At 42.0% G+C, this 27,084-nt stretch overlaps 9 protein-coding genes across 9 annotated transcripts; 7 read left to right on the top strand and 2 right to left on the bottom strand.

Moving 5' to 3' along the window:
* Positions 1-1,925: 1,925 nt before the first annotated feature.
* BYT42DRAFT_641328 (phospholipid methyltransferase-domain-containing protein) lies at positions 1,926-5,518 on the top strand. The gene is made up of 9 exons (XM_051572550.1): positions 1,926-2,103; positions 2,161-2,507; positions 2,594-2,825; positions 2,894-3,094; positions 3,153-3,561; positions 3,644-3,829; positions 3,901-4,838; positions 4,914-5,152; positions 5,222-5,518. Exons 1-9 carry the CDS (start codon positions 1,965-1,967, stop codon positions 5,366-5,368), a joined length of 2,838 nt encoding a protein of 945 aa, XP_051428819.1. The 5' UTR covers positions 1,926-1,964; the 3' UTR covers positions 5,369-5,518.
* A 1,160-nt stretch (positions 5,519-6,678) lies between these two features.
* On the top strand, positions 6,679-8,645 carry BYT42DRAFT_620837 (uncharacterized protein; the record flags this gene model as incomplete). The annotated part of the gene is made up of 7 exons (XM_051572364.1): positions 6,679-6,768; positions 6,843-6,939; positions 7,040-7,071; positions 7,153-7,231; positions 7,524-7,705; positions 8,051-8,162; positions 8,232-8,645. The coding sequence occupies 7 exons, from the start codon at positions 6,679-6,681 to the stop codon at positions 8,474-8,476; spliced, it is 837 nt and encodes a 278-aa protein (XP_051428818.1). The 3' UTR covers positions 8,477-8,645.
* Positions 8,646-9,990: 1,345 nt separating this feature from the next.
* Positions 9,991-11,175, bottom strand: BYT42DRAFT_554077 (40S ribosomal protein S19-A). The gene is made up of 4 exons (XM_051566546.1): positions 11,126-11,175; positions 10,647-10,781; positions 10,390-10,573; positions 9,991-10,311 (listed from the first exon to the last, which is right to left on the bottom strand). The coding sequence occupies exons 1-4, from the start codon at positions 11,160-11,162 to the stop codon at positions 10,236-10,238; spliced, it is 432 nt and encodes a 143-aa protein (XP_051428817.1). The 5' UTR covers positions 11,163-11,175; the 3' UTR covers positions 9,991-10,235.
* A 304-nt stretch (positions 11,176-11,479) lies between these two features.
* On the bottom strand, positions 11,480-14,031 carry BYT42DRAFT_554076 (WD40-repeat-containing domain protein). Its single transcript, XM_051566545.1, has 9 exons — positions 13,977-14,031; positions 13,792-13,913; positions 13,632-13,722; positions 13,419-13,566; positions 13,074-13,332; positions 12,823-12,992; positions 12,358-12,750; positions 12,075-12,267; positions 11,480-12,008 (listed from the first exon to the last, which is right to left on the bottom strand). Exons 1-9 carry the CDS (start codon positions 13,990-13,992, stop codon positions 11,571-11,573), a joined length of 1,830 nt encoding a protein of 609 aa, XP_051428816.1. The 5' UTR covers positions 13,993-14,031; the 3' UTR covers positions 11,480-11,570.
* A 1,359-nt stretch (positions 14,032-15,390) lies between these two features.
* On the top strand, positions 15,391-20,268 carry BYT42DRAFT_542405 (RecF/RecN/SMC; the record flags this gene model as incomplete). Its single annotated transcript, XM_051565616.1, has 20 exons — positions 15,391-15,558; positions 15,627-15,776; positions 15,845-16,159; positions 16,180-16,317; positions 16,376-16,516; positions 16,579-16,731; positions 16,788-16,974; positions 17,043-17,218; positions 17,288-17,383; positions 17,444-17,734; positions 17,802-18,251; positions 18,340-18,504; positions 18,571-18,664; positions 18,727-18,842; positions 18,917-19,158; positions 19,216-19,356; positions 19,425-19,562; positions 19,622-19,774; positions 19,865-20,102; positions 20,173-20,268. The coding sequence occupies 20 exons, from the start codon at positions 15,391-15,393 to the stop codon at positions 20,266-20,268; spliced, it is 3,648 nt and encodes a 1,215-aa protein (XP_051428815.1).
* A 1,193-nt stretch (positions 20,269-21,461) lies between these two features.
* On the top strand, positions 21,462-22,832 carry BYT42DRAFT_554072 (Rho GTPase activation protein). The gene is made up of 3 exons (XM_051566544.1): positions 21,462-21,640; positions 21,713-21,946; positions 22,002-22,832. Exons 1-3 carry the CDS (start codon positions 21,496-21,498, stop codon positions 22,502-22,504), a joined length of 882 nt encoding a protein of 293 aa, XP_051428814.1. The 5' UTR covers positions 21,462-21,495; the 3' UTR covers positions 22,505-22,832.
* Positions 22,833-22,880: 48 nt separating this feature from the next.
* Positions 22,881-23,181, top strand: BYT42DRAFT_610008 (uncharacterized protein; the record flags this gene model as incomplete). The annotated part of the gene is made up of 3 exons (XM_051571344.1): positions 22,881-22,903; positions 22,969-23,096; positions 23,168-23,181. The coding sequence occupies 3 exons, from the start codon at positions 22,881-22,883 to the stop codon at positions 23,179-23,181; spliced, it is 165 nt and encodes a 54-aa protein (XP_051428813.1).
* On the top strand, positions 22,933-26,099 carry BYT42DRAFT_38432 (kinase-like domain-containing protein). The gene is made up of 5 exons (XM_051563322.1): positions 22,933-23,096; positions 23,168-23,314; positions 23,735-23,868; positions 23,981-24,529; positions 24,849-26,099. Exons 2-5 carry the CDS (start codon positions 23,272-23,274, stop codon positions 25,704-25,706), a joined length of 1,584 nt encoding a protein of 527 aa, XP_051428812.1. The 5' UTR covers positions 22,933-23,096; positions 23,168-23,271; the 3' UTR covers positions 25,707-26,099.
* A 443-nt stretch (positions 26,100-26,542) lies between these two features.
* BYT42DRAFT_542402 (uncharacterized protein) lies at positions 26,543-26,866 on the top strand (the record flags this gene model as incomplete). The annotated part of the gene is made up of 1 exon (XM_051565615.1): positions 26,543-26,866. One exon carries the CDS (start codon positions 26,543-26,545, stop codon positions 26,864-26,866), a length of 324 nt encoding a protein of 107 aa, XP_051428811.1.
* Positions 26,867-27,084: the final 218 nt, after the last annotated feature.

Genomic DNA, 27,084 nt, shown 5'->3' with positions numbered 1-27,084 from the left:
GTTGAACAGTGTCTAAACAGGGCCTCTTTCTGGCCATCTGTAAGGGTTCTTCGATTAACGACAAACATGCGTGTAGAACAAACTCGCTTAAGCAGTGGTGTGGATGCTAACATATTGGATCAATTCGCCTCTTATCTTTTGCGCATTGGTAGTGGAACGGAACCGTACACAAATGGGAACTTGGTGTTACTTCCACCAGTGATGCTGGTGCCTTCTTCTAATGTCAAAGATCTGATATATGCAGTATATGGCCATTCTTTATCAGAAATGCCCTCGAGAGAATTCTTAATAAGCCGTACCATCTTGGCTCCAAAAAACAGACATATGGCCTCTCTCAATGAGAAGGTGCTGAACAGTTTCCCTGGAGATGTCTGCGAATACAAAGTGCAGACAGCATGGACACAGAGGAAACTCAACTGGAGCACACTAATTGAAATTTTGAACTCTATAAATTCAGCCAACCTGCCACCGCATTCTCTTAAACTTAAGATTGGCTGCCCAATCATGCTGCTTAGAACATCGATCAAGCAAATGGTTTATGCAATGGCACACGTTTAATATGCCGATCTTTTCATCTGCATATTATCGAAACAGAAATTGCCAATGGAATCAACATTAGAAAACATGTACTGCTATCGCGCATAGCAATTATCAATGATTCTGATGAAAAAGCAATTCCATTTAAACGAGTCAATTTCCTGTACGTCTTGCCTTCGCAATGACAATAAACAAAGCCCCAAGGTCAGACCTTTGACTCCATTAGCTTATTTTTACCGGAACCGGTATTTTCCCATGGCCAACTCTATGTTGCCATGTCCCGAGTTAGAACCCGAGCTCCATCAAAGCCATGGTCTCTCATGCGTCCCATAATATTGGCAACGACACTTATACAAATAATATTGTGTATACCGAAGTTTTGTGATATTCAAGATCACACGCGCAACTAGTTGGAATTTTAAATCTGGGGGAAATTAGCGATTTGTAAATCACATGATCTACACTAAGTTATCAGGACCTGTTAAACCTTTTTTTTATTTTTCAACCATGCCTCGCTGCCCACTTTTACGATAATAGGCGAAACAATTAACAGCAAGATGCCGTTTGCACCAGTTGTGGTCAAACAAAGCATCGTCGTCTTTCGAATAAAAATGTGAGTAGAGCTCTTTTTGAAGAAAAGTGGTTGATGATACGATGGCGTTCTTCTGTAGCATCATTCAATTTGTTTTTTTTTTGTCAGTTATACTGTATATGTCCTTTCATTCTCTTTCAATTTTCAATGAATCGAATGGCGGGATGGAACTGAGGGGGTCAATCAATGCTGCTTTGCGCGTGCTCAGAAACAACTCACCTTGCAATGTATGCCATGAGGTTGTCATTAATATACCAAAGTCCGTCAAGAGTTCTCGCCCAGGTTATGACGTGTATGCGTTAGGCTTTTTGTCTGACGAAAGTCGCTCAATGTAAGGGGGCGACCTCCGGTGGCTGGCGGCATCCATTGCACAGCGGGTGTACGGCTTGTTAGAATTTTAAAGTGCCACAATAGTTTTTTGTTCAAGCATCCTAATGTGTCCACCGCCACCCGTTGATTGGGGTGCCTCTTTTTGTTATTGATAACAACAAACACATAGTGCTAAAACATCATGGAGCAATAATATCATTTCTCAATTTTTTTAAAAAAAAGCTTTTATGATCAGTGAATAATTAACATGGCTTAAACAGGCAATCTCTTTGCTCTGTCCATCAAGGCGGACTAAGCTATTCTCCAAAGCACTGGGGAAGATGGGAGGAGTTTTTTCTTTGGTCAGGGACTTGCGCCCCGCCCCCAAAAAAAATTAAACATTCACGTGCCTTTGTACTACCTGCATGCAGGTCCGGGATTTTGGTGGACAAAGAGAGAAAAAGAAAAAGATACTGAACCTGTTCTGCTTGACGTTCTTCTCGCCTTTTTATTTTTATTTTTGAACATGTCGCAGGGTGAACTACGTCAGCGTAACCCTTCCAAAAGACGTGAATCCGACAGTTCCTCATCCTCCATTAGCAATGACTATAATCTGACCAACGATGTATGCTGTTCTTCTTATGGCAGAACACCCAGCGGAAGAGGTAACCCGATCATAATCGTTCTTTTCTCCTTTCAAAATGCTTAAACGAGATATTTAGTGTTCCGCGTGCCGCTGACGAGAGACATGGTCACTTCACTGTTCAATTTCAAACAAGCCAAAACCTTTTTTGACTGGATAACGCTGGGCATCATGGCGATTGAAATCGCGCTGTTGTATTTCTTGCCATCCAGCTTTAAACGTATTTTCTTCTGCTTCTTGTTCGCGTTTTGGCGTCTGGCTTACAATGTCGGTATCGGGTTTTTGTTGAAATATCAGAGTGAGAGTCGCGGTCTTGTTCGTTGGGTCAAGAAATACAAGATCTTTGATCAAAAGGCGAACCCCAAGATCTACCAGTGGCTCGAATATCAGCTGAGCTTGAAAATGGGTGATGATTACGATTTTGCAGTAAAGTATCTCGCATAGCAAAAAGAGAGAGGGATGGGATGGAAGTTAAAAAAAAAAAAAAACTGATGACGATTTTGGAATTTTAGACATCGCCATTGGAATATAATACGTGGATGCTTTACCGTCAGTTGGTGGATATCATTTTGATGAATGATTTCACTTCTTACATCTGCTTTGCTTTGTCATGGTTCAACCCATCACCGCGTTCCACGTTTTTCATGGGTGATACTCTACGCTGGCTTGGTGGATTGTTTTTGATCGCTTTCAATATCTGGGTCAAGATCGATGCGCAACGTGTTGTAAAAGATTTCGCATGGTGTAAGTTTCGGTATAGGGAAAGATGGGATGGAAAAAAAAATCTCGGATGCTGACGATGGGTCTGACAGATTGGGGTGACTTTTTCTTTTTGGTGGAACAATCACTTACATTTGATGGCGTCTTCGAAATGGCTCCTCATCCGATGTATTCCATTGGCTACTTTGGATATTACGGTATTTCGCTCATTTGCGCAAGCTACACCGTCCTGTTTGGTAGTATTGCCGCTCATGCCCTTCAATTTGCCTTCCTCATCTTTGTCGAAACTCCTCGTAAGTCCACTTTTCTTCAAAAAGCCATCATAACGATTGCTCATCTCTGCGTTTGCAGATATCGAAAAAACGTATAATCCTCCTGCAACGCCGAAACGACAAGTGCCTGCCACCATGGCGGCATCGGCAGATACTCAAGTTTTGGAAACCACCTTGGATCAAACGGCCACCTACGATTTTTACGCAAACTATTTCCGGCGCGATCTGATAGTTTTCAAGAATTTCGACCTGGCCCGATCGACAGACTTGGTTTTTGCCATGGTCATGAGCTACAGCTTGCTGCTTACATTTTTGCTTCCTGGTAAAGCCGGTGTTGTGTTTGCCTTTGCTCAAGCTTTGTTTTGGCGCATCTTCCATTCGTACGGTCTCGGATTCTTGCTACACGCTCAATCAAAAGATAAATTCTTTACAAGACATTTCGTCAAGTGGGGCGGCGGCGTACAGGAAGCATTCCAGAACTGGAAGAGGTATACAATCCTACTTAGAGTCTTTTGCGTTGGAAAGATTGGATGAGTAACGCAAAAATTGGTACTTTTTTTTTCTTATTAGCATCTACAATTTGTCGCTCTGCATGACTTATGTTTCTTTTGCGGCGGTGTGCTGGAAAGTGTATGCTTTACCTGAAGACTGGACTTACGGAACCACGCTCTTGAGACATACCTTGGGTATGGTTTTTATTGGTCTTCACATCTGGACCTCGGTTTCCATTTATGAGGTGCTCGGTGACTTTGGATGGTAAAGTAGTTGGTAAAAAAAAATTGCACATCATTTCAACGGTTTCTAATGGTGAGTTTCCCCAATGGCAGGTTCTATGGCGATTTCTTTATTGACGGTCAACCGTCGGAACTGTTGTATTCTGGCATTTACCGATTCCTGAACAATCCTGAAAAGATCATGGGCCACGCTGCATTTTGGGGTTTGACTTTGCTAGCCAACAGCTGGGCTGTGTTTGGATTGGCTTTGTTCTCGCAGATCTCTACACTGATCATTATTCATTACGTGGAAGGGCCCCATATGCGCAAACTGTATGGTAATCAAATTCGCAAAGAGGCAGGATTAACCAAAGTGTTGAAAACGGCGGCGACGGCCATTCCTTCCAAGATTCCCGATAAACTTCAGCATGAAGTGTCCAAACTCATTCGAGAGAAGCAAGAATTGCAAACGGCCATGAACACGACGAAAAACATGGAACGGATTGTCAAGGAAGCGGTGGAAAAAGTGGAAAAAGCAGTAGAAGAAACCAAACTTCACGTGAATGACATGGTAGATGCAGCCCGACCCAAGTTGCAAGAAGTGTTGGATGAAACACGATCGTTGCTTGAAGTATCACGTTCTCGACTGATTCCTATTGTTGGCAACATTGCCACATATGACCTGTCAAAATATGCTATCCGCACCAACGTCGACGCTTCGGTCGTACTTGGCCATCCGATCAAAGTGAATTGGAAAGCCCCCGATTACCATGGTCCACGTGACTGGATCGGTGTGTACAAGGTATCGGCCAACAAACAAAGGCGCATCACCACGGTCAGTTCACGAGGCTTATGGCGATGGACCAATGCTTGTGTCAACAAAGAGAAACCTGAAGATGCCATCTTTCCACCCGAGATCGAGCTCAAGACCGAAGGGACCATCGAATTCTCCGGTAACTTGTTACCCTGGGAAACGGGAACCTATGAGTTCAGATATCATCACGATGGGAAACATAATGTCATGGCAGCGAGTCAGTCATTTGAAATCATTGGTGAGTTGGAAAAAAAATAACAGCATCCGAGAATGTGATAATCGATTTGCCGGTATTGACGAAAATGGAAAATAGCGCCATCTTCCCAGGATGCACATGACGCAAAGGCGGTTCAACGGACTGTATTAAAGTTTGTGCAGAATGTGCTGGGTAATGATTCCGAACTGATGCCTGTATCCTCCATGGAGGAATTTATTGGTATTGGCGAAAACGAGGCGAAACATCTGGTGCGTCTGATCAAATTGACTTTTGGCGTGGAGTTTGCCTGGGAAGTGGTTCTCGTCGATAAGACGGTTGCGCAATTGACAAAAAGGGTAAGTGCCTCTGGACACAAAAAGATAAAAAGTACTCGTCATTCATCGTTTCTTTTCCACGTCGTACAGATTCAGCATGGTCTAAAGACGTTGACACCCTTTCCGAAAATGCAACCAAGTGTGTCCCTGTCGTTGAGTAACTTACCGTCGAGTGTATGCAACCCATTGACTGCGCAGCAGCTGACAACTACCGAAACTTCTGCGGTTGTAATATAGAAACTTGTATATGATACAAAAATTTAGATACCGGGTAAAAAAAAAAAAAAAAAGACACAGCAACTATGGCTCTACAGTCATATTATTATCGGTGTGAAATAATTGGAAACATGCTTGTCTGGAATACCGTGTAATGAACATGAATACTACGAAAAAAAAAAAAGGTGTGGGCGTCTTTTGATGTAACGAATAATACGGGAAAAAGAGAGCGTGAGAGGATCCAATATGTTAGGAATCGGTGCTTCAAAAACCAAAGGCATCCAACTTGGTGGCGTTTACCGCAAAAATTTGTCATCTCCGGGATCGTTTTTGGGATCAATTGCCCAAAATGTCCGATTTGGAGTGTATCAATTTCCAGGGGAAGTTTTTTTTTTTTGGTTTTTTAATGATATTGAAATTTTGAAGGAGATGGTACGGCTGAATCAAAGGCCGGGGGGTTACACTGTACATTTATTCAACCATTAGGATTGCCCGCTGCTGTTGTTGTTGCTTCTATCCCGTTATACTTCTTCTTCAGGGTACAAAAAGGATTTTGGGTGAAACGATTTCATATTGTCATGTCCTGTTCCCTTGACCCCACACAACTTTTTCTTTTTTCATTTGATCATCGTGTAAAATATTGGTGGAACGTCTGAAAAAAAAAAAAAAAAAAACTAATTATATCTTCAGCGAATGATAGCTTGCTATTTTATGAGCATCATTTGGTGATGCGATGCAGTTTACCAGGATGGTCTCCTGTTTTATGCTTTCACCTTTTTTTTTCTTCCTTGAGTCACTAACTAGAGTATTTTCACAGTAGGGGAAGCACGAGAGGAGGGGAAAAAAGTCCCCATTTTATATAATGCGCACATATTTGATATTGTTACACAAAGCGCACGATCCTACCCATGGCCCACCGAAACTCCTTTGCAGTTATCAAAAACTATAATTTTTTTTAAGCTTCTATCTTTTTTTTTTATTATTTTTTTTATTTTGAACACTATTATTTTTTTTTTGGTTCTCTTTTCTCTCTCTCTTCTTCTTTAGGTTGCTTCTTGGCTGCCTTGTCCTTTTATTTCTTTGTTTCTTTTTCTTTCTTAACTTTGAACCGCTTAAGTCTACGGGCTTTTGGTTATCGGAAAAAGCTTCACAAAAAAAATATACCTTTCAAGTCCATGGTGAACTTAGGCCGTCGTTCGACTTCGACATTCATTGCTCATTTATCTTTGCATGGCTATCGACCCAAAGTTCAACCACGCTCATCCGCAACGAGACACTTTAAACCGTCCCTCATTTCAACCGACTACTTAGAACATGCCTCTATCGATAAAATGGACGCCGAAGCAGGCCGCATTCTCATCCGCCTAGCTCACGATCAGCCCTTCTATGATAATATTGACAACACACCATTAACACTTAAAGTATATATTAGCTTCTGTCAAACGATGACCCTTATCACTCATCTATTTTTTTTTTCTTTCATTTGATTACAAAGTTGGCCGATGACGATAATATCAGCAGCAGTAGCTCGGAAGGAAGCACTGTTAGCAACAACAACAGTCATTCCATGTCTATCAGCAGCTTACTGGACGGTAAGGCAGGGTTCTATTCCAAATTGAGGCGAAATGGGGGAATAGGAAAAAGATTGACTATCCTGAGGAAGAGACTGAACTTTGTTATCATCTTGTATAGCACATTCTCCTTCAACCCCTGCATTGGTATCTGTGAGTTGACGTCCGAAGCTTCTTTAAAAAAAAACGATGATTTGACCCAGAATCGCTCATGATACCAAACACTGGATGTAGCCGCCAAACAGTGCGTTAACAGGCATTCCTAAACGGTCGAGATCTTCTGAATATTCCAATCCTGTGACCACAGAAAAAAGTGGGTTGATCCGAAAATGTTTTTTTTATTATTTTCACTTTTTGGTGCATGCCACTCGGTTTTTCTAATTTTTCTCTTTCTCTCTCAATGAAACTGAAATTTTAGCTGTAGAGGGTCGACATTCTGCAGATCCTATCATGATGTTGGCGGCTGCGGCGGATCTGGTCACAAATGAAGACAAAGAACGAGAATCAAGAACCTCCTATGGTATGAAACATCGTCATTGTTTAGTGTTTTGTGTGACGAGAACTAAAAAAAAAAAAAAACTGGGTGTTTTCTTGCGCTCCCGAAGATGAGTCGTCTGCCACACCAGGGCATTTTTCATCCAAACGAAAATGGCAATCGCCTTTTGAACCGCATGGCCAATCAACGACAGTATCGGAGGGCTATCCTGATGATAGCTATCCCAGAAAACGATATCAAACCGATTCCCTTCTTTCGGGGAAAGACTCATATACCGAAGCTTATCAAGAGGTAAATGCCCCATTCACTTTACCTTACTTTTTTTTCCGTCGCATGCATATTTTTTTTATATGGAGTCTAACCATTTTCATATTTTCCAGAATGACACATTCTCGAAACAATACTTATCAATGGTAAGCATTGGTAGCCCTGACCAGGTTGAACCATCCTGTGCGCTGACACCTCATTACTACTGCTTCAGAAACAAAATCCGAAAATCAAACGCAATGCCATGCACGCTTATATTACTTATATGATTTACACCGATCTGGCTTATAAACACTCTGTAAGCAACGAAAAAGCAAAACACTGCAGCCTCACGCATATTATACTCATTCATGCATCCATTTTCGTTAGCGCTCACATAGTCCGTTGCAATTGACCCCATCTTATGCAACACGTGATTCAGCACCTTCCGCCGCCAATCAGAACACTGTTTATAACCATTTGCCGGGAGTCTATAACCGAGGTAGATATCCAACAAACAGCCAGGGAAAAAAGGTGCCTCATCTAACCCATGCTGCCGCTTTGTCAATAGATATGATCGCTTCTGAATACCAGTCCTCGATTTCTCCTAATCATCCTACATCCTCCATACCACCGGAAAGACCATGGTATTCATCCACCTCGCTTCCCACTGCACCAGCCGATCCTTCAGCTAGCTCCATCATGGCTCGACCACTGACTGCCTTCTTATGGAATGATGCTTCTTCCATGAATCATACCAAACGACGTGAAACGACCACCATGTTACCCCCTCTTGCTTTGGCCCCCTTGCACTGATCGTATCCTATATCCCGTCACCGTTACAGCGAGCCCAAAAGCAGAAAAATGACAAAAATCAAACTATTGTTTAAAAAACAGATTCTCTGAAATACCTTTCATGTACAGTGCCCTGGCAAAATCCCGTGAACAAAATAGGGCAATCGACCTTTTAAAAGATTTGCAATTTCCCTACCTCTTATATTCTTGTTTTTCCTGATTAATGTTAAACCATATGACAAAGTTCACTTGCGGTGAAAAAAGGTCTATACTCAAGGAATGCCAAACAAAAAGAAGGAATGGCTGCGGCACAGATTGGATTGGAACTCGGACGTTCCCCTTTAAGGGGTCTACACCATTTACGTATCGAGAAACAATGAAAACGATGTAAAACCTCGAAAATTGGTTGAACATCTTATGAAAATAACAAGACATATTAGGTCGTTGACGATGATGCGAAAAGACGGAATGGCGAGTGACTCGAGAGAGATCACGAAGGGCCAACCGACGAATGCGACCAAATATCGACAGTTCGACAACCCATTACATAATGCTGGACGGCATAGCAGAGTGGCAAAATCGTCCAGGGACTTGGGAAAGTCACAGAAGTGCATACACATTACAATATACGATGGGTCAATGAAAAGAGGAAATTAATCGACCATGTCCTACCTCGCACCTATTTCAGACAATAAAGACGACGTCTTATCTACAGTATCAGGAATAGTTTTCGGCAGTATTGCCTCATTTTCATGTCTATAAAATACAATGCACCTTCCATTTGATTTTTCTCCATTGCACGTCTATTTTCATATTTTTACAGATCCATTCATTGCCATACATATTTTTCATTGCATAACTCTCAGCTTTGCTCGAATCAAGTGTACTATAATCAAGTTGATTGCAACTGTCATCAGCCTAAACACATCCACAATACAGTATAACTGTATGCCAAAAGAAAATGTCTTTTCTTTTTCTTGTGGTCAAAGTCGGATACATATATTTTGGAAAAAGTGATATGAGATCCTCAGCTGCCTTGCTCCTTGAATATTATGCTGAATCATCCACGTATGATAAGATTTTGCGATCTATAGTTAAAAATTTGTAGAGCCCATGCTGTGATGTTGTGGAGTGTCGTCCCTTTGCAGTGCAGTGACAACAGCTTTCATTGGTTAGTGAAAACAAAGGAAAAGAAGCTCTATTTGTCTAATTAATCCTTATTTTTACGTCTCTTTTTTCATTGGGTTTCTCTCGTCACTAAACTACTATCGACTTGATTATGTGGTTTATTTTTTTCAACGTAACTGTAATGACAGTTAAACGATCTAAAAACACAGCCTTTTTCAGACACTCGTTCTTGAGTTTCGACGAGCTGCTCTTTAGGTATAACAAGTGTTTTCAACAAGGAAAAGGAGACTTCTCTGGAGCCTTTCCATTGTTTTGATTTCTTAGCATAGAATACTGAATTGTTCACAAATGCACAAACAAATTCATCACTGCTAGTGTCTGTATTAAAATTGGCATCGAGACACCACCCCAAAACTAAACGCACTTTCACTCCTCGATTTTGCTTTGATGCATGAATAGCGTTTCAATGAGTTTTCTTCGCACCTACGCAACATATATCCGAATAATTTCCTCAACCCTCACACGCTATTCATACAATCATTCACTCATGCATTGTTCTCTCATTCTTCTATGAGTGAATTGGACCCCTTGAGATCATTTTTAATATTGTTGCAGAAAAAAATACGAATGGTAAGAGAGTAAAAGGGAGTATTTACTCTTCGTCTTCGGCGAGAGTCATGGCGATACGATCCAAATCACGCTGACCATCCTGGGTAATTCTGCGACCACTGTAAAAAAAGAAGAAAAAAAAGAGCGAGTCAATATTCAGATCATTGTCCATTATCACTGTAGGATCCAAAACGTACCCCTTCTTGTCCTTTTCCAAGACACCAATCTTTTCCAAAGACTGGAGAACCTTGCGGTTGACGGAGCCGGAAGCATCAACGTGATGGGAGGGACGGGAACCGTGGTTGACACGGCCACCGTGAACCTTGTTCAAAGCACCAACACCGACGCTCTTGCGGATGTAGATGTGGCGAGCAACGGAAGCTAACGTTCACACATTCATAAGCCACTGATTCATGTATCTATGGATCATATTCGTCGAATGGTTAAAACTTACCGGCACGGACAAAGTACCAGTCGGGGTCATAGGGAGCCAATTCCTTGAAGGTACCGGTCTTGACAAGATCAGCCCACTTGGGGACATCAAGCTTACCGGTACGCTTCAAATAAGCAGCATAGGCCTTGATAAAGGCTATAGAGGGAAACCGCAAATAAAAGAAAAATGGTGAGTATAAATTCGGATATGCCAAGCCACCCAAAAACCCAGTTAACTTCACTCCCCATTTTTCCTTTCCCATGCCACTGAATCCAGCAAACGCATGACCATTCGATCAAAGGAATTCAGACGAGAATAACCGTCGAAAACTAAGGTCAATTGACGATGTTCGATGCACAAGCCAACGTCATGCAAATGTGAAATGGACCGAACACGGGCCTTCCATTTGTCCAACAATCGTGGCTGTAAAAACTCGTTCCCCCATTGCTAGCTTTGCACTCCCCGATCTACGTAGAATAAGGAAGGGAAAAAAACCATACCATGAGCATTGACGTCCTTGACAGTGATACCAGCCATCGTCGAATTCAAGAAACAAAATAAGAGAGGGAGCCACTCGATTGACACGCTTTGTCCATAATAATAGAAAAAAAATTTTGCCCGAAAAAAAAAATTGGAGTCGACGTCACAGTCCGAGCAATGTTCGACTCGGGATTACATGCACCAACGTCGCCAAAAAATCTTGGGCGGACCTTGCTCTGTCTCCACTGACTGATGCACTCATCGGCACGGTGACCAAATCGCCAAAATGCACAGTCGTAATGATAAAGACCCCTTTTTTAATGATGTTTCTGGTATCCACCAAGTAAAGTTGCGAACAAGACAAAAAAAAAAAAAACATTTCATGATCTCGAGGCTCTCGACCGTTTCAAAGAGGTCCAAAGACACCAAGAAAGCAAAAATTGGTTTATTTTGTGATCCAATTTTCTATTCAGGCTTTTGTATCTCCCAAATGCGGACAGCGGCATCTTGACCCACACTGGCGATTGTGAGTTGCTCTGTTTTGTGTAAGAATCTCACACTATTCACAACATCCACATGGGCATTCTTGATAGCGACCTTCTTGAAGGGCTTGTCTTTGTTCCACACATAGATATTGGTATCGACGCTACTGCTAACCAGGAAACAGCCACATGTTGACCAGTCAAGAGCAGTGATACGACCAGAATGGAATACCCACTTTTGATTGACGGTTTCGCCGCTCTCGACGTCGTACAAGTAGATACGACCACCATTGTCACCGACTGCGAGAATATTCAGTTCCGGATGGCTCGCCAGCACAGTAACATTGCCCGCACCATGCACAATTTCCTTGTTCAACGTAAGCTTGCCGTTGTCATTGTCCAATACGCGAATGTTGTTTTGCTATCATTTTTCGTCATCAGCCTCGAACATGAGAAACACACTCTGTCATGCAACTGTTCTGCTTACCCCATCACTTGTAAATACACGTTTGCCATTGGACTGAACATCAACAACAGAGCTGGCGGTATCTTCTTGACCAATCTTCTTCATGTCAGCGTCATACACTTGCATATTGTCACCGGTGGCTACCACTGTGATCGAATTGTCAGCGCTGGTGGCCAACGAACGAGGCAGGCTTCCGGTGGTAACAATCTTGCCACTGGACAAAAAAAAAAAAAAAAAAAAAAAGAAAGAAACACTCAATAACCCATTTACCATAGCATTCTGATCACTTTGGATGAAAACATACTTGTACTTTTTATCGGTTGTGGCACCTTGACGCACAGTATCGTCCATGCCTGCAGAAATCAAGGTATTGTTTTTGATTGCGATCGAAGTGACTTGATTTGAATGGCCGTCTCCTTCCATATGCACAGCCATCGTTTTGTCCCCGGCACTGCCGTAATTCCAAGCATATACACGTCCATCGTAGGAACCGGTAAACAGTGTGTCATCGGATGACACGGCAAGAGCAGTAATGGCTTTCGTATGTCCGTCGATCGATCGCGAGATCGTGCCGCTGTTCTTGTCCAAATAGTTGATCTCGCCTGAAAGCGATACACTTAACAAGTGATCGCCCTGCCACAAGTTGCCGACTTGCTGATTGTCCACGGCATTGGGTGCGGAGTTCATGGTAAAAGTCCTGTTCCCCGAAGCATGATTCAATATTTTTTTTCCCGGATTCCAAAAATTACACATTTTTTGATCCACTTACTGGACAACCGATTTCGAAGACACGTCCCAGATTTTTGCCGTGCAATCAGCAGCAGATGTCAAAAATTGCGTACTGTCAGGAGACCATGCGACCGAAAAGATACTGCCAGTGTGTCCTCCTTCGGTGAATTCGTCAATTTTATCGCCGGTTTTACCGTCGTACAAAAAGATCTGCAAATGGTTCGTCGATCAAGTAAGAAGGGACGCACATCCTTGATACTACCATGTATGCATCGACAACGATGACGTTACCTTTCCATCTGCACCAACGCTGACAAAGTAATCGCCGTTGGGTGAAAATTCCACGGCATTCACGAAACGAGTATGATCTCTGATCGTCTTTTGATATTTGAAAGGCACGCCATGGTAAAAGACAACGGACATGTCGTCGGCGCATGTCACGGCACGGAAAGGACGTTGTTGGCGAATACTGACATGATTCACCACTTTGGAATGACCGGTAATTTCGCCCGTAGAAGATAAAGAATCAAACATGAAAGCGTGTCCGAAACTAAGTAAAAAGTATGAACGTGATTATTACACGTTGTTGTGATTGTTTCATTTCTGAGCAAGTTGGAAGAAAAGAGCAGGTATTACCGTTCCTTGCCTTCACCAACGGCAATGATGCGCTTGCTTTCGGAATCCCAAGCAAGGTCCGAGATTCTGCCCGAGATGGGCTGAATGGTGCTTTTCAAGATGTGTTCCTCATTGACAGTATCCCAGATACGGATGTTGCCGTTGATATCTATCCAGTTCACCAACGTTCATGAGGCTACTGCTCCAGTGGTACTGCAAAAAGCATTTTCATACCTCCAGAGGCGATGTAAAATCCACTGGGAGAGTACCGCGCTACGGTCACTCGTGCAGTATGCTCGGCATATTCCGTGGCAAGGGCAGGATTCTAGCAACGTTTGTCAATTTATATATATATTGTCTTCTCCATTTCCGCAATGACCACCAAGGGGCCTACCTCAATGTCACGGATGAAGACAGACTTTCCGTTGGTATACAGGAACGTCTTGCCCTTTGGGTCAGCACTCAACTTGACAGCTTCACCGCGGTTAGTTTGAGGAAGAGGAGCAAAAGTATATTCTACAAAATGAAGATAAAAGGTCAACGACTATTCTACTAGCTTTTTCTTCGTTGTATATCTACTTTTGGTGTATGACATGGTGAACAACCGGCAAAAAAGTCTCAAGATAAAAGACAGCGATGCGGAAACATCAACCCGACTGGGAAAAATGAGGTCATTTTGGTTTTCGGGCATTGAATTACTTTCTGGCCGCTGTTCACCCAGATCATTGCACTACAAAAAAAAAAAGAAAAAAAAGCTGCAGGAATCTATGCATCTGCCCATTTGTAGTTTGCAGAATTATTGTCACTAGCTATTAAAAAAAGTAGTAGACATATATTAGTAATAAGTATCTGAGGTACTTATACATTTCAGAGGGAAAAAGGGAAACAATTTCTGGTGGAATTTGACCCATAACTCAGCTGAACTGATTTTTTTACTTACTTATAAGTTCAAGGAAATCTGGGGCCGGGCGTCAAGTCTTCGGACCTCTGACACATATTAAAATTGGAACGATACAGAGAAGATTAGCATGGCCCCTGCACAAGGATGACACTAAACTTCTGAGTTGGATTGGTTCTACGGAACCGCATTTTTTTTGTTGGTTGTCACAATAAACGTTTTTTATCCTTTTGTCATAAATTTGTTGTAACGCAAAGCATCTATGGCAGCATAATATGATTGCCTTTCTATTTTCGATAATCAGGCATCGTGGTAGAACATCATGGTTACCACTTGCATGGTGATTTCTATCAAAAAATGACTTCTTATAGTTTGGAATAGGTGCATAGTTCGTCGACGACACTCTCTTTACAGAAAGTCATGGGAGGTAGTAAACTATACGAGCTGTCCAAAGCCTGACTAAATAAATAAGAACCCAAGGCACGGGCCATGATTTGAACCAAGGAAACCGCTTCTTCTCGCGACATTGGGGTTTTGCTTTTCTTGAAAACATATTGCTGGCCCTTTTTTTGAAATTTTATACATCTGCAATTCTTTGGCAACAAAAAAAGAAGATAAGACCTTGATATTTTCGACGGCCACTTTAATTTCAAACAAGCTCAAGAACGACCTTCTGAACCCTGAAGATTATCAATGTATCGTTTGGTAATCACGATATTTCAGCAGAAAAACTGTGAGAAATTAGCCAACTGCTTCTACTTCCAGCGCGCATTACTGTGATCGGCCACTGCATTTTTCTTTTGCCAATTTTGATCATATCAACTTTCATATTATTTTGGGTTAATGATAAGTAAATTTGTGCAGAGATTTAATATTACTGTAGCATTCAATCCGCTCAGTTGTGTCTGATAGAGCAGTGAATAATGGCTGCTGTGGTATAAACAGTATTCACCGTTCTTACATACAAATATTCTCTGCAAAGTAATTGAAGAATCAGCCTCCACATCGATGATTTGAACTTTGTAATTAAAACTCAGTTCGCGTTTGAAATTTGCTCAAAGCCGAAAACGCGTGGGACCGCGTATCACTGATGCCATGTATCTGGAAGAACTGATCATTGAGGGTTTTAAATCCTACGTGTCGCGAACCCACATTACAGGCTGGGATCCGGAATTCAACGCCATTACGGGTCTCAATGGTTCGGGAAAATCCAACATTCTGGACGCTATTTGCTTTGTTCTTGGCATTACCAATCTCTCGCAGGTACCCCACGCCTTTGATCCTAGCGTTAATTCCTAATCATACTGAAACCGACTGTGTTTGATTTATAGGTACGAGCCAACAATTTGCAAGATCTTATCTATAAGCGAGGACAAGCAGGCGTTACGAAAGCATCCGTCACCATTGTTTTCAATAATGAAGACAGAGATAAAAGCCCTTTAGGCTTCGAAGCCTACAGGCAACTCACCGTAACACGACAGGTACAGCACAGATTCAAATGGAATTCGTTGTTTCTTCACATTTAGAATAACTGATATCGCAAAATCAGGTGCTCATGGGGGGTAGAACAAAGTATATCGTCAATGGTCATAATGCACAACAGCAGACAGTGCAGAATCTCTTTCAATCGGTTCAACTCAACATCAATAATCCACATTTCCTGATCATGCAAGGTCGCATTACCAAAGTACTGAGCATGAAGCCCATGGAGATATTGAGCATGGTGGAAGAAGCAGCAGGCACCAAGATGTTTGAAGATCGAAAACATAAAGCGTTTGCCACAATGGCGAAGAAAGAACGCAAAGTGGAGGAGATCAATAACGTAGGGCCCTATTTTCCTGTGAACCGACCGCCAGACATTTATGTAACACTATTCTTTAATAGATTTTGCAAGAAGAAATTATACCACGCTTGGATCAGTTGCGCACCGAAAAGCGAATCTATTTGGATTATCAGAAAACGGAATCGGACATGGAACGCTTGGACAGACTCATGATTGCATACGAATATCATCGGCATCAAGTGAGTCCTATGATTAGTTTTCGAGAAAAAAGAAATGGATCCCTGACAAAATACAAAGGAAAAATTGGATCGTTTTGAAATGGAAAATCATGTGCGGGAAGCGAAACTGCGCGAGATTACACAAGCTATCAATGTCCTCAAGGCTGAAGTGGCTTCCATTCAGGAAGATAAGAAGGCAGCGGCTGAAAAGAGAAAACAGGTAAAGCAACAAAGAGTTTGATGCCCATAGATTAGATTGCAGGTCTAACAAGGATCCATTAGGAATCTTCCAACACAAAATTAAGGGAGCTTGAGCGAACTGTGAAAGAATGTTCGACGCAACTAGTGAGATTGAACACCAAGCAGAACCTGCAACAGGCGTCAACGGCAGATGAACAGAAAAATTTGTCCATGCTCGCATCTTCCAGAGGAGAGGTGAGTGCCTGACAAAGGAATGAAAAGAACGTGAATCTGATATCATATGATGACAGATGGAACAAGCGTATCACGAAAAGAAGGCCAATTACGATAAGATTAATGCCGAATACGAAAAATTCAAGAAAACCTATGACGAGAAATTGCTCGAAATGCAGAAAACGTCAGAACTCATCCAGACATTAACCACCGGTATTTCCACAGAAGAAGGTCATGAAAATGGATACATGGAACAGTTGCAAGGTAGACGATGCTTTTTTTTTTTACCTTACACTTGAGTATGCTTTGATTGGTAACCGAGTTTTTCGTAGTCTCTAAAAACCAAGCCAACGAAGCATCGACAGCAGAAGAGCAGGCTAAGCTCAAGATTGTGCATCTGCGTCAAGAATTGAAGGCAAAAGAGCCCCAAGCTGCCAAAGCAGCTCAGCAGAATCAAGGCTTGGCGCAGGAGCTAGAGACGAAGAAGAAGGAAGTAACGGAATTAGAGGTAAATTTGGTGTATCCGAAACTAGGCAAGGATAACAGGAGGATGAGGGTAGCTAATTGTACACAATAGCGACAGTTGGGATTACTTCACTGGAACGCAGATCGAGAAAACGAATTGCATTGTCGAAAGGCCAAAATCCAGGACGCTATCGATGATCTCACTGAGGTAGGAATGACTGTAGCGAATTTTGTCGATGAAACAAATCAAAGCTAATCAAATAATTAGAGAGAAGGATCGTTATCAAGAAAATTATCGAACTTGGATTTTGTTTACAGCAAGCCATCACCGCAATTTGATCGATCCAAAGTGAAAGGACTGGTGGCCGAACTGATCAGTCTTGATAAGGACAACTACAATGCATCTACCGCACTGGAAATTTGCGCAGGCGGTCGATTGTACAATGTGGTGGTGGAAGATGAAGTAACAGGTGCACAGCTTTTAGACAAAGGGCACCTCCGACGTCGATGGACCTTGATCCCTCTGAACAAGATCCAGAAGTTTAGAGCATCAGCAGAGGTAAAAATAGTCTGCAAAGAGATTATCAATTATAATGGCGGGCTAAAACGTTGGTATTTTCCAATAGAAAGTAGCCACAGCCCAAAGGATTGGCCCGGGACAAGTGGATCTTGCTCTTTCACTCATCGGATACGAAGATGAAGTGGAAAATGCAATGGAATGGATCTTTGGTAATACTCTTGTTTGCGAAGATGCCGAAACAGCGAAGCGGGTGACTTTTGACCGGGCAGTTCGCATGAAATCCGTAACGTTGGATGGCGATATCTATGATCCGTTTGGCACGCTGACAGGTGGTTCGAAACCATCCTCTGCAGGTGTCCTGATCAAAATTCAAGAATTGAACGAGATTCGAAGAGATCTTCAGGATAAGCGACAGCAATTGCAATCCGTGTTGAAGGAGATTGATGCTGCTCAGAAGCTGATCGCTCAATACAATCAGTGCAAACGACAGCTGGATCTGCAATCACATGAAGTTCAGCTTTTGGAAAACCGTATCAGCAAGAGTACACATGCCCAGGTAAAAAAAGATTTTGCAACTAAAAAGGCTGTGAAGGCTGCCCTTCTATTAATTCTCACAAACATATATTATTGGCTATATCATGTAGTTGGCTCAGCGGGTAGATCAACTGAAAGAACAAATCGCAGAACAAAGTACGATTGCTCAGAATGCGCGGGAAGCTTACCAAAAAGCGATGCGAGAAAGCAAACGTATCGAGCAAGAAATGCGTGAATATAATGATAACAAAGACATGAAGCTAAAAGAAATGACGGTAAGATATAGTGCCAAGGTGTTATTATGAGCGCTTTATCATTTATACCTATGCTTTCTTGGGCAGAAAAACGTCGATCATATCAAAACGCAGCTGGGTAAAGACGAACAGAAACTGAAGCATATGCAGCGCGCAGTACAGACCTTGGAACTGGAACTTGGTACGTACAGAACAAACTTTGATGATGCTTGTAAACTAACGTTTGGAGACCTCGTTTCCCAGAACAATTGCAAGGGGACATTAAATCATGTGAACAGGATATGAAACGAGTTCGCCAAACCATTGATGAATATAAGCAAGCAGAAAGAGCGATGGTAGAGGAAATACGACAACTTCAGGTAACAGATCACATTAATGGGACATGTTGTACACTGAGACATTCATACTGAATAAAATGATGCTGACATCATAGACTCATCTTCAAGAAGCGCAGGCCGACCTTCAGCGAGAAGAAGATACATTGAATGCATACAATGAAGAAATGCAGGAATTGGAAGCTATCCATAAACAGAAATCGGCCGAGGTCGTCGACCAAAATTTGGAATTGCAACGTATAACTCATGATATCGAGCGGCATCAAAAGGAACAGCAGGGCGCGCGTCAGATGGTCATTGATCTTGAAACACGACATGAATGGATTGCCGATCAGAAACAGTAAATAATGACAACATGAACATGCTGAAGCTATATGAACTAATTGCATAATGGTAGATTTTTCGGTCAACGGAACACACCTTATGATTATCACGGTATCAACATCAGTGATACTCGAAAAACGTTGCAGCAGTTGAGTCAGAAGCATGATTCTATGCGAAAGAAGATCAATGTTCGGGTTATGAATATGATTGATAAGTAAGTTTGCAACAAAAAGAGCCACGGGATCACTGGCCGATATCATGGGGCACTTACACTGCTGTTAGTGTGGAGAAGAAAGAAGCTTCCTTGAAAGGGATGCTGGCAACCGTACAAGGCGACAAACAAAAGATCGAAGACACCATCAAATCCTTGGAAAATTATAAAATGGAAGCGCTGGAAAGAACATGGACTAAAGTCAACAAGTAAGCAAATGAAACTAAAAAATATACGGGATATAAGTGCACTAATAAAACCATCGCAGGGACTTTGCCGAAATCTTTGGTGACCTGCTGGCCGGAAATACGTGTAAACTTCAAGCGCCTGAAGGCAAAACCATTTCGGAAGGGTTAGAAGTCAAGGTTTGCCTTGGCGGCGTATGGAAGCAAAGTTTAACAGAGCTCAGTGGAGGTCAAAGGTAAAACTTAAAATCTGCTACATTGAGGAATGTTAGACAAACATGCGATGAAATGGATAATGCATTACTGACTTTTTATTTTTTCATTAGGTCTTTGATTGCGCTGTCATTGATTTTATCGTTATTGCAGTTCAAGCCAGCCCCCATGTATATTTTGGATGAAGTAGATGCTGCTCTCGATCTTTCGCATACTCAAAATATCGGGCAGCTACTACGCAACCGATTCAAGGGATCACAGTTCTTGGTTGTATCTCTCAAGGATGGCATGTTCAACAACGCCAATGTACTGTTCAGAACTCGTTTCCGGGATGGCACATCCGTCATTGAGGTAGGGAAAAAAGCAAATTATCGTACAGTATTATGGACTTTTTGCTTAACAATTTGTCACAACATCATAGCGAACAACATCTCAACCTGATAAACTTCCAGTTTCTAATGCCTCCAGTAGCCGTAAACGCGGTCGTGATAAAGAAAATCGACCTGTAGTATCCTAATTTCCTAGTCATTTACTCGCTTGTTTTCCATTTCTCAACCTCCTTCTTTGTTTCAATCATCCTATGACTTACTATGAGCCATTTATCCCCACTATAACAGCCAACCAGCAAATGCATTGGAAGTTTCCTTTTTCGTTTTCATATTACACCTTTGACACTATGGCAAGTAACAGGAATAAAAGCTTCAGTCGCTGAAATTTGAAAGTATAATACCTCAAGACTTTATTGTAAGCTACGAGCAAAGGCAGTTGATATTTCAATGGGTCCATGAGGTGATTTGCATAATGTACTTTTCACTGCATGTCCCACACTACTTGATATTTATTCCGGAGGGGTCAAGGAGAGCTCTTGCATGAACATGATTCCGCAAGAACGCTTGGGAATTTTCGAAAAATTTTGTTAACACTGCTCGCTCTTTCTGATACAATTGGTCAATGGATGTTTGTACACAAATATGATCCGTGCACTAATTGCAGCTTCGGGCTTCCTGCAAGAGTTTTTCTTCTCTAGTCGGACGACCGGACCGAAGCATCCCATACAGCTTGCGAGCTTTGAATCGTCAGTCATCTTAAACAACAGGATACTAACGATGCTGACTCCCAAGTTCTTGTTTGCAAAATTCGTTGTAGCGAGTTCTTTACCTATCTTTGGTATTTAGACAGTTTGAAATTGTGGTCGCATCGTTTTTGAATGCGATACTGTATTGGTGAGTGAGAGAAACCTGCTGTTGCCTCTTGAATTCCGTGGCATGATTGGCTTTATGACGGAAGATTACATTGATACTATTCATAGAAACAGAGAGATAGTAAAAGAAGAGTAGCGTAAAAAAGTTTTCTTGCCTTGTTCTATTTTGTGTGAAACTTAGGCAGCAAACTTATTTTATTATAACAACGAGTCAATTGGCCATATCAGCTACACATATTAAACAACGTCTGCTTATATAATTATTCACTCATAAAAAGGGTTCGCTTTCAAGACATTTCTTTTATGCATTCACATGCAAACGAAGAGATCGACGCAATCGTACGGTTAGGATAAAATTCACACGGTTAGTGTTATTTCGAAATAGACTGAAATAGACTTTTATACGTTATATGGCGAATTCATGCACCATCTGATCGATCCGGAACGTTATCGGGACAAATATAGTTTTGACAAGCAAATAACTAGATTTTAAGCAAGCTTGGAAATAGGGAAAATGTTGTTTTCTATTTCTTTTCCGCAGATATGACACTCGGAATTCATTTTAAAGAGCTCAGCTACGGTTATATTAATCAGCAAAAACGTGAACAAGAAGAAGAACGCGAAGAAACGGCACAGACGGCTATCTCCGAGTCGTTACATGTGTTATGGCAGGAAATTATGGCACGCGGTAAGCTTAGTTTAACCATAAAAAAAAAGATTTTGAAGCTGACAATAAGTTTATATTGCGGGCATATTGAAGGGTTGGATATAGAGGGAATCTTTCGACGTTCTGGGACTGCAGCAGCAATGAAGCAGCTGCAAGGCCAGTTGGAGGATATGAAAAGACGTTCAGGCGATGAAAAGAAGCACGCACAGGTCGATCTTTCAGCCGCACCAATTCATTGCGTAACAGGATTACTGAAACGGTATCTACAACAAATGAGCGAGCCCGTCATACCGACCTATTTACATGATACATTCTTGGAACTGTATGGTAAATACAAAAATTGAAAAGTTTTTTATGGATCATACATTAATCATCTCAATAGACGAACATGACTCGGTGATTGAAAAGAAGCAGAAGCTGAGAAAAGCTGTGACGTTACTACCATTGGAACATTTAAACTTGCTGCAGTTCATCCTTGAGATATGTGATTGCGTCTGTCAGCACCCAAAAAACCGTATGACGCCTCAATCCATGGCCATTATCTTTGCTCCAACGTGTACGCGACTTGATGGGTTGATGAAGATTGCTGAGTATCCAATCAGATCTCGTAATGGTTTGACGAGAAAACTATCTAATCTCCTCGCCACATTACGGCGACGACATCGCTTTGATATGCAAGAAGCAGCTCTTCCAGAGCGATTTTCACGGGATGATCCGCTTCCAGAACAGAACATCATCAAAGCTACGGTAGCATGGGTTGCCCTGTTCACTTTTATGATTGAATATGCACCAACATTCCTCAACTTACAATCAGACATCGAAGTAAGTTCTTATCTCCTCGGCCAACGGAGTTTGTTACTGATGTTTCTTTGTTTGTTTCCATAGGAACCAGAGTTGTGGTCTGTATCGACATCGCCACGCGCATCGGAGGAAAAAGAGCTAAACATATCAGCCTTTCTGGAATCAAGAATTTTCAAACATTGGAAATTGTGGGATCAATCAAGGCGATCCAATCGCCACGTTGCTTCCGTTGTTTTGCATTAAATAACTGTTAATTCGTACAATAAAAAATAAAGAGGAAAAAAGTGCCAATTTTCTTGTTTTTTCCCTGATCCCATCGGAGATGAAACTGACAAGTAATCAGAATCAGAGTCACACCCTTTTTCAGGAATGGGGGAAAAAAAAAGTACTTCCACGGAAAAACACAGACCGCTTTTCCGGTTAGACTTGAATTTTTTTTTTCTTTCTTTTTGGCCACACGATGAACCGCGGACCCGTTGTTCTGTAATTTTATCATGACACGTCTCTATCATAATATAACGAGTTACTAATGACCAACTGTTGTGCAGCACCATTGACGAAGCCGAATGGCTGCTTGACCAAATTCCTCCGCCTGACAAAGATGAAGACATGTTGGTCAAGAAGTTAAGAAGCAAATTAAGTGAATTGCTTACGGAATTGCGAAAGGGTGCTGAAGGTACGTCAACGGCAGTTTGACCATGGTTTTCTTTGTTTCTTACATTTATATTACATGAACTTTCATTTTAGGCACTGGCAAATGATCGAGACTCAAAATTCCATTCAAAAGAATAAAAAAGAAAAAAATGGAACGGTGTTTCCGTTTCCCGCTTGCATAAACCGTTTTGCAAACGATGCGTTTTGATTGGTTAATTTCAGCCAGCCGGCTCCTTGAAAGTAGGTGAAGCCCACCGGAAAAAAAAGAGTCCAGACCCTTATCGCTTCTCGATTTTTTTTTTCCCTGACTGAACAAAAAGTGAGGCTACATTCGACCGTCAGCCACTTCGTCATCCTTTTATTTCGCTTCACAAATCCACTCTTTAACACCTATTCGGTTGTCTATTTTTCTGTTGCTTCTTCTTTTGCTCTTTACTTCTCTTTTTCGTTTTAGGTCGTGAAAACGGGCTAGAAAGACAAATCACAAACCCGGTTTCGCTATCTCCTCTTTTTTTTTTCTCTGTATCAAAATCTTTTCTTTTTATATCTTTTTCTCGTTTGATATGACTCTACTACACTACCTCATTCAAAGCGATGCCATGTTCTATCGCAATTACGCTTTGCCGCTAATTGCGACGCATGCTGATCTGTTTGACCTAGACGAATTCCAATCTTATATTGCTCCCAACGATGACGCGCAAACCTGTCGGTTCAAGAACTTCAACGATGCGTTCGAGCATTTTGAACGAGATACAAGTGCACAGTATGAACTGCACCCGAAATATGGACGATATGCAAGTTGATATTTCCTTTTAGTTGCAGTCATTTAAAGGATGATTTCTTGGGAAGGTCGTCTAATGTAAAGCACAAAAAAAAAAACTTGTGAATCCGTCGATATTTTATTAGGTGTGGGATATTGGAGATCAGTGGTATCAGAAATGGAACGTCGTTTTCTCTCTAGAACACATGTGGAATTGGACTCCTCGACAAAAGCATACCTCGACAAATCATCCATCCCTTTCAACTACTACTTCTCCTTCTTCTTCAACTACCAAATCATCCAACGATAATCATGAGGAACCTACTACCCCCACGCCGCCCGAACGACCACTGACTGTAAGCAGTATTCAACCGTGGCTTGATTTTATTACACTTCGTCATCATATTCGACCCGATCATCGACAGCTATTGGATAAAATTTGCAACTACCTTGTAAGGTGGCATCAGACCAATCGACCGCTTGCCCTCGTCGGTGCCTGTAAATTGAATACAGTGCCCTTCTTTCCGCCTTCGTGGTTCGTCGATAAACAATTAAAAAATCATGGCGACAATGAGGGGCTAGCCCCTTCTTACATTGCACGCTTCGTGCCACCGTACCGCCTGACACATGCAGCCGTCCCGGAACGCTGGGACGTCGTTTTTCTTAAAGGCTTGACAGAAGATCCTGACCATCAGGTGAGTCGAGATCATCGGGTCTATTTTTACCTATTCCTGTCTTGTTTGTCCTCCCAACCAAGCAACCTAGAGTTTCTTCCGCCTTCTTTATTTTTATTTCTTATGCTATTGGGTCCGTGGGTTGTTTGAATGCGCCAGACCATGGGTCCAACTGTTTCATGTGATATCATCCTTTACTTCCTTTTCCCCGCTTAACCCTTCTTTTTTTTTTATCACTTCCTTTGTTTCCTGCACTGCCCTTATTGAGCATTGTTTTTTCAAGCCTTCACTGTGTTGTATATGAGTGACTCATGCAGCTTTTTTTTTGTGGTGGATATAGTTCGATATCGATCCGGGGTTAATCGTTTCATCGATCATGATTTACGGTTTAACGGTCCATTACGACGATAAAACGGGCTACAGTCAACTGATGATGGTAATGAAGAAGGCGACTTATGGCAACCTGGAAACCAGCCTTGAAAAAGAAATCCCCGAAGATTATGCTAAACCTCGGAGACTGGCATTGAGCATCACCAAAGGTTTGAAGGACTTGCACTGGGAATATGTACATGGCAATGTTCATCCGCGCAATATTCTTCTGAACTTTGCGGACTATGTGGGCGAGTTGGTGGATATCACATTTATGCAACGCAATCGGTCGATAAAGAAACGGCACATGTCCTGTCATGGCGGAGGTCGTTGGCCTTATGTAGCTCCCGAAGTAGCATCGACTCACACAAGACTCAGTACAGCGGCGGATGTTTATGCTTTGGGGATCATTTTATGGCAACTGATTTCACGCGTCACTTTCCCTGACAACGTATTGGTCGATCCGTATGTGTACCGTATCGAACCTATACCCGGTGTAATGAAGGAATGGGAAGATCTGTATACGGACTGTCTCAACACCGATCCTTCCAAACGACCTAATGCGTACACCGTTTATCGCCGTTTGGAAAAAATGCCTTCCAATGTCAAATTCGAGCGAAGCACTTTGGATTACATTCAGCAGAGAAGACTGGAAATTCAAAAATTCTTATCGGAACAGCATCGTCAATTCGCCGACGAAAGCAATACTTCCAACCAGATGCCTCGACTGGCTCAGGTGGGCGATCATGTTCTCACCGCGTCTGTCACCCGCTTAGTGAACCAACAGCTTGAAAGTTATCCCACACTCGTTCAAAAATTCAGCTTTTAAATCGTTTCCATTCCTTCTTCTGATGTCTTTTTTGCTTCAAAAAAAAAAAGGCGACCCTTGGTGACTTTTTTAATCCTTCCCCTCTTGGACACCCACACCCTGTTATGATCGGTCCACCCTAAAAACTACTCTATTTCTATCATGTATTGCTTCGTATCGGTTTTTTTTATGGTTTGCTCTTTACTCTTTACATTCTTTTGCACAGTCAAGATTCTCTTTGTGTTCTTTCGGGCATTGCTTTACTCATACGGCAAACAGTGACTAAAAAAATAAACAAGTCAATGACTTCACGTCATCCTTTCATATCAAATCGTTGAATTTGTACAAAAAAGGGGTTTTAGTCCTTTTTACGTTACAATACATCCTGTTGTGTTGCCCTGACAGGGTGATACTTGAACCGAAAAGTTGTCTTTGCAACGCGAAAGTTTGTAGGTATCGCTTTTTCCAAAAGCGTAAATCACCATCCCCGACGGTACCACCTCCATTGGTTTATGACGTTCGCACCATCCAAATAGGGGCAAGCGCTTTCATTTCGGCACTTCATTTTCGGTCAATGGCTCTATCAAGATACACATTGGTCTAATCTGTTTCTTCGCACCTGTCACTGTACCGCCAGGGTGCAACAAAACGTTCATTGACAACCGTTAATGTCGGAGGAACAGACTGAAAAGGGAAACGCTAAATCATTCGATAACGTAATTTGCCATCGACTTGGGAGTCGTTGCTCACGAACTATACCAGAGGGGTTCTTGAAGCCAGAAAGATATAAAAGGGCACCAAGTTAAATGGTCATTGCAACTATCATAATCTATTCACCTACATATTTTTTTGCCAACATGTCTGCTCACGAACAAGCTTACAACGAAATCACTTCTGTCGATGTTCCCGAAGAAGAACACAAGGCTGCCTGGACTCATGAACTCTTGGCGGGAGCCGCTGCTTTTGAAGCCATGCATCTGTATAACAAGAAGAAGGCCGAAGCTGGCGATGAAGATAATCATCAACTCGCAAAGGAACTTCTCGCCGGATTGGCCGCCGCCTCCGTGGACGGTTTTGCTGAATCGAAAGGCTTGGACTGGATCGACCGGCAGAAAGCCAAGCACCGTGCCAAAGAAGAAGCCGAAAAACTATACAGCGAACAAACCGGTTATTCTTTTTAAACGTAGTATTTCCCGTGTTGAAGATTGTTTCAACCAACCGATATCCACTGTTTCTTATTCCCCCAATATCAACCCAATAAAATGTTGATTGGTTTATTTGACTTTCTGGCCCCCATTGGCAGGACGAAGATGATTATGTTCTGAGAAAAGAACGAGACTTCAATTGAATCTTGTTATGCTGGACTTTAGATATACCTAAGCATCAACAGCGTCATATG

Source organism: Radiomyces spectabilis (assembly GCF_025331425.1).
Source record: "Radiomyces spectabilis strain NRRL 2753 chromosome Unknown BYT42scaffold_1, whole genome shotgun sequence".
In the NCBI taxonomy this organism is placed as follows: domain Eukaryota; kingdom Fungi; phylum Mucoromycota; class Mucoromycetes; order Mucorales; family Radiomycetaceae; genus Radiomyces; species Radiomyces spectabilis.
Note: the sequence above shows the minus strand (reverse complement) of the source record. Positions and strands in the feature narration are given on the sequence as shown.

Coding starts and splice junctions, on each gene's coding strand:
- BYT42DRAFT_641328 (XM_051572550.1), top strand. CDS start 1,965: ATGTCGCAGGGTGAACTACGTCAGCGTAACCCTTCCAAAAGACGTGAA. Junction 2,826..2,893: donor TGTAAAAGATTTCGCATGGT/GTAAGTTTCGGT, acceptor TGGGTCTGACAG/ATTGGGGTGACTTTTTCTTT. Junction 3,562..3,643: donor GCATTCCAGAACTGGAAGAG/GTATACAATCCT, acceptor TTTTCTTATTAG/CATCTACAATTTGTCGCTCT.
- BYT42DRAFT_554077 (XM_051566546.1), bottom strand. CDS start 11,162: ATGGCTGGTATCACTGTCAAGGACGTCAATGCTCATG. Junction 10,782..11,125: donor CAAGGACGTCAATGCTCATG/GTATGGTTTTTT, acceptor TTCCCTCTATAG/CCTTTATCAAGGCCTATGCT. Junction 10,312..10,389: donor TTGGAAAAGGACAAGAAGGG/GTACGTTTTGGA, acceptor CTTTTTTTACAG/TGGTCGCAGAATTACCCAGG.
- BYT42DRAFT_554076 (XM_051566545.1), bottom strand. Junction 12,268..12,357: donor ACAACCGATAAAAAGTACAA/GTATGTTTTCAT, acceptor TTTTTTGTCCAG/TGGCAAGATTGTTACCACCG. Junction 12,009..12,074: donor GTGTATTTACAAGTGATGGG/GTAAGCAGAACA, acceptor GAAAAATGATAG/CAAAACAACATTCGCGTATT.
- BYT42DRAFT_554072 (XM_051566544.1), top strand. CDS start 21,496: ATGACACTCGGAATTCATTTTAAAGAGCTCAGCTACGGTTATATTAAT. Junction 21,641..21,712: donor GCAGGAAATTATGGCACGCG/GTAAGCTTAGTT, acceptor GGCATATTGAAG/GGTTGGATATAGAGGGAATC. Junction 21,947..22,001: donor TACATTCTTGGAACTGTATG/GTAAATACAAAA, acceptor TCATCTCAATAG/ACGAACATGACTCGGTGATT.
- BYT42DRAFT_38432 (XM_051563322.1), top strand. CDS start 23,272: ATGCGTTTTGATTGGTTAATTTCAGCCAGCCGGCTCCTTGAAA. Junction 23,315..23,734: donor AGCCAGCCGGCTCCTTGAAA/GTAGGTGAAGCC, acceptor TGTTTGACCTAG/ACGAATTCCAATCTTATATT. Junction 24,530..24,848: donor CAGAAGATCCTGACCATCAG/GTGAGTCGAGAT, acceptor TGGTGGATATAG/TTCGATATCGATCCGGGGTT.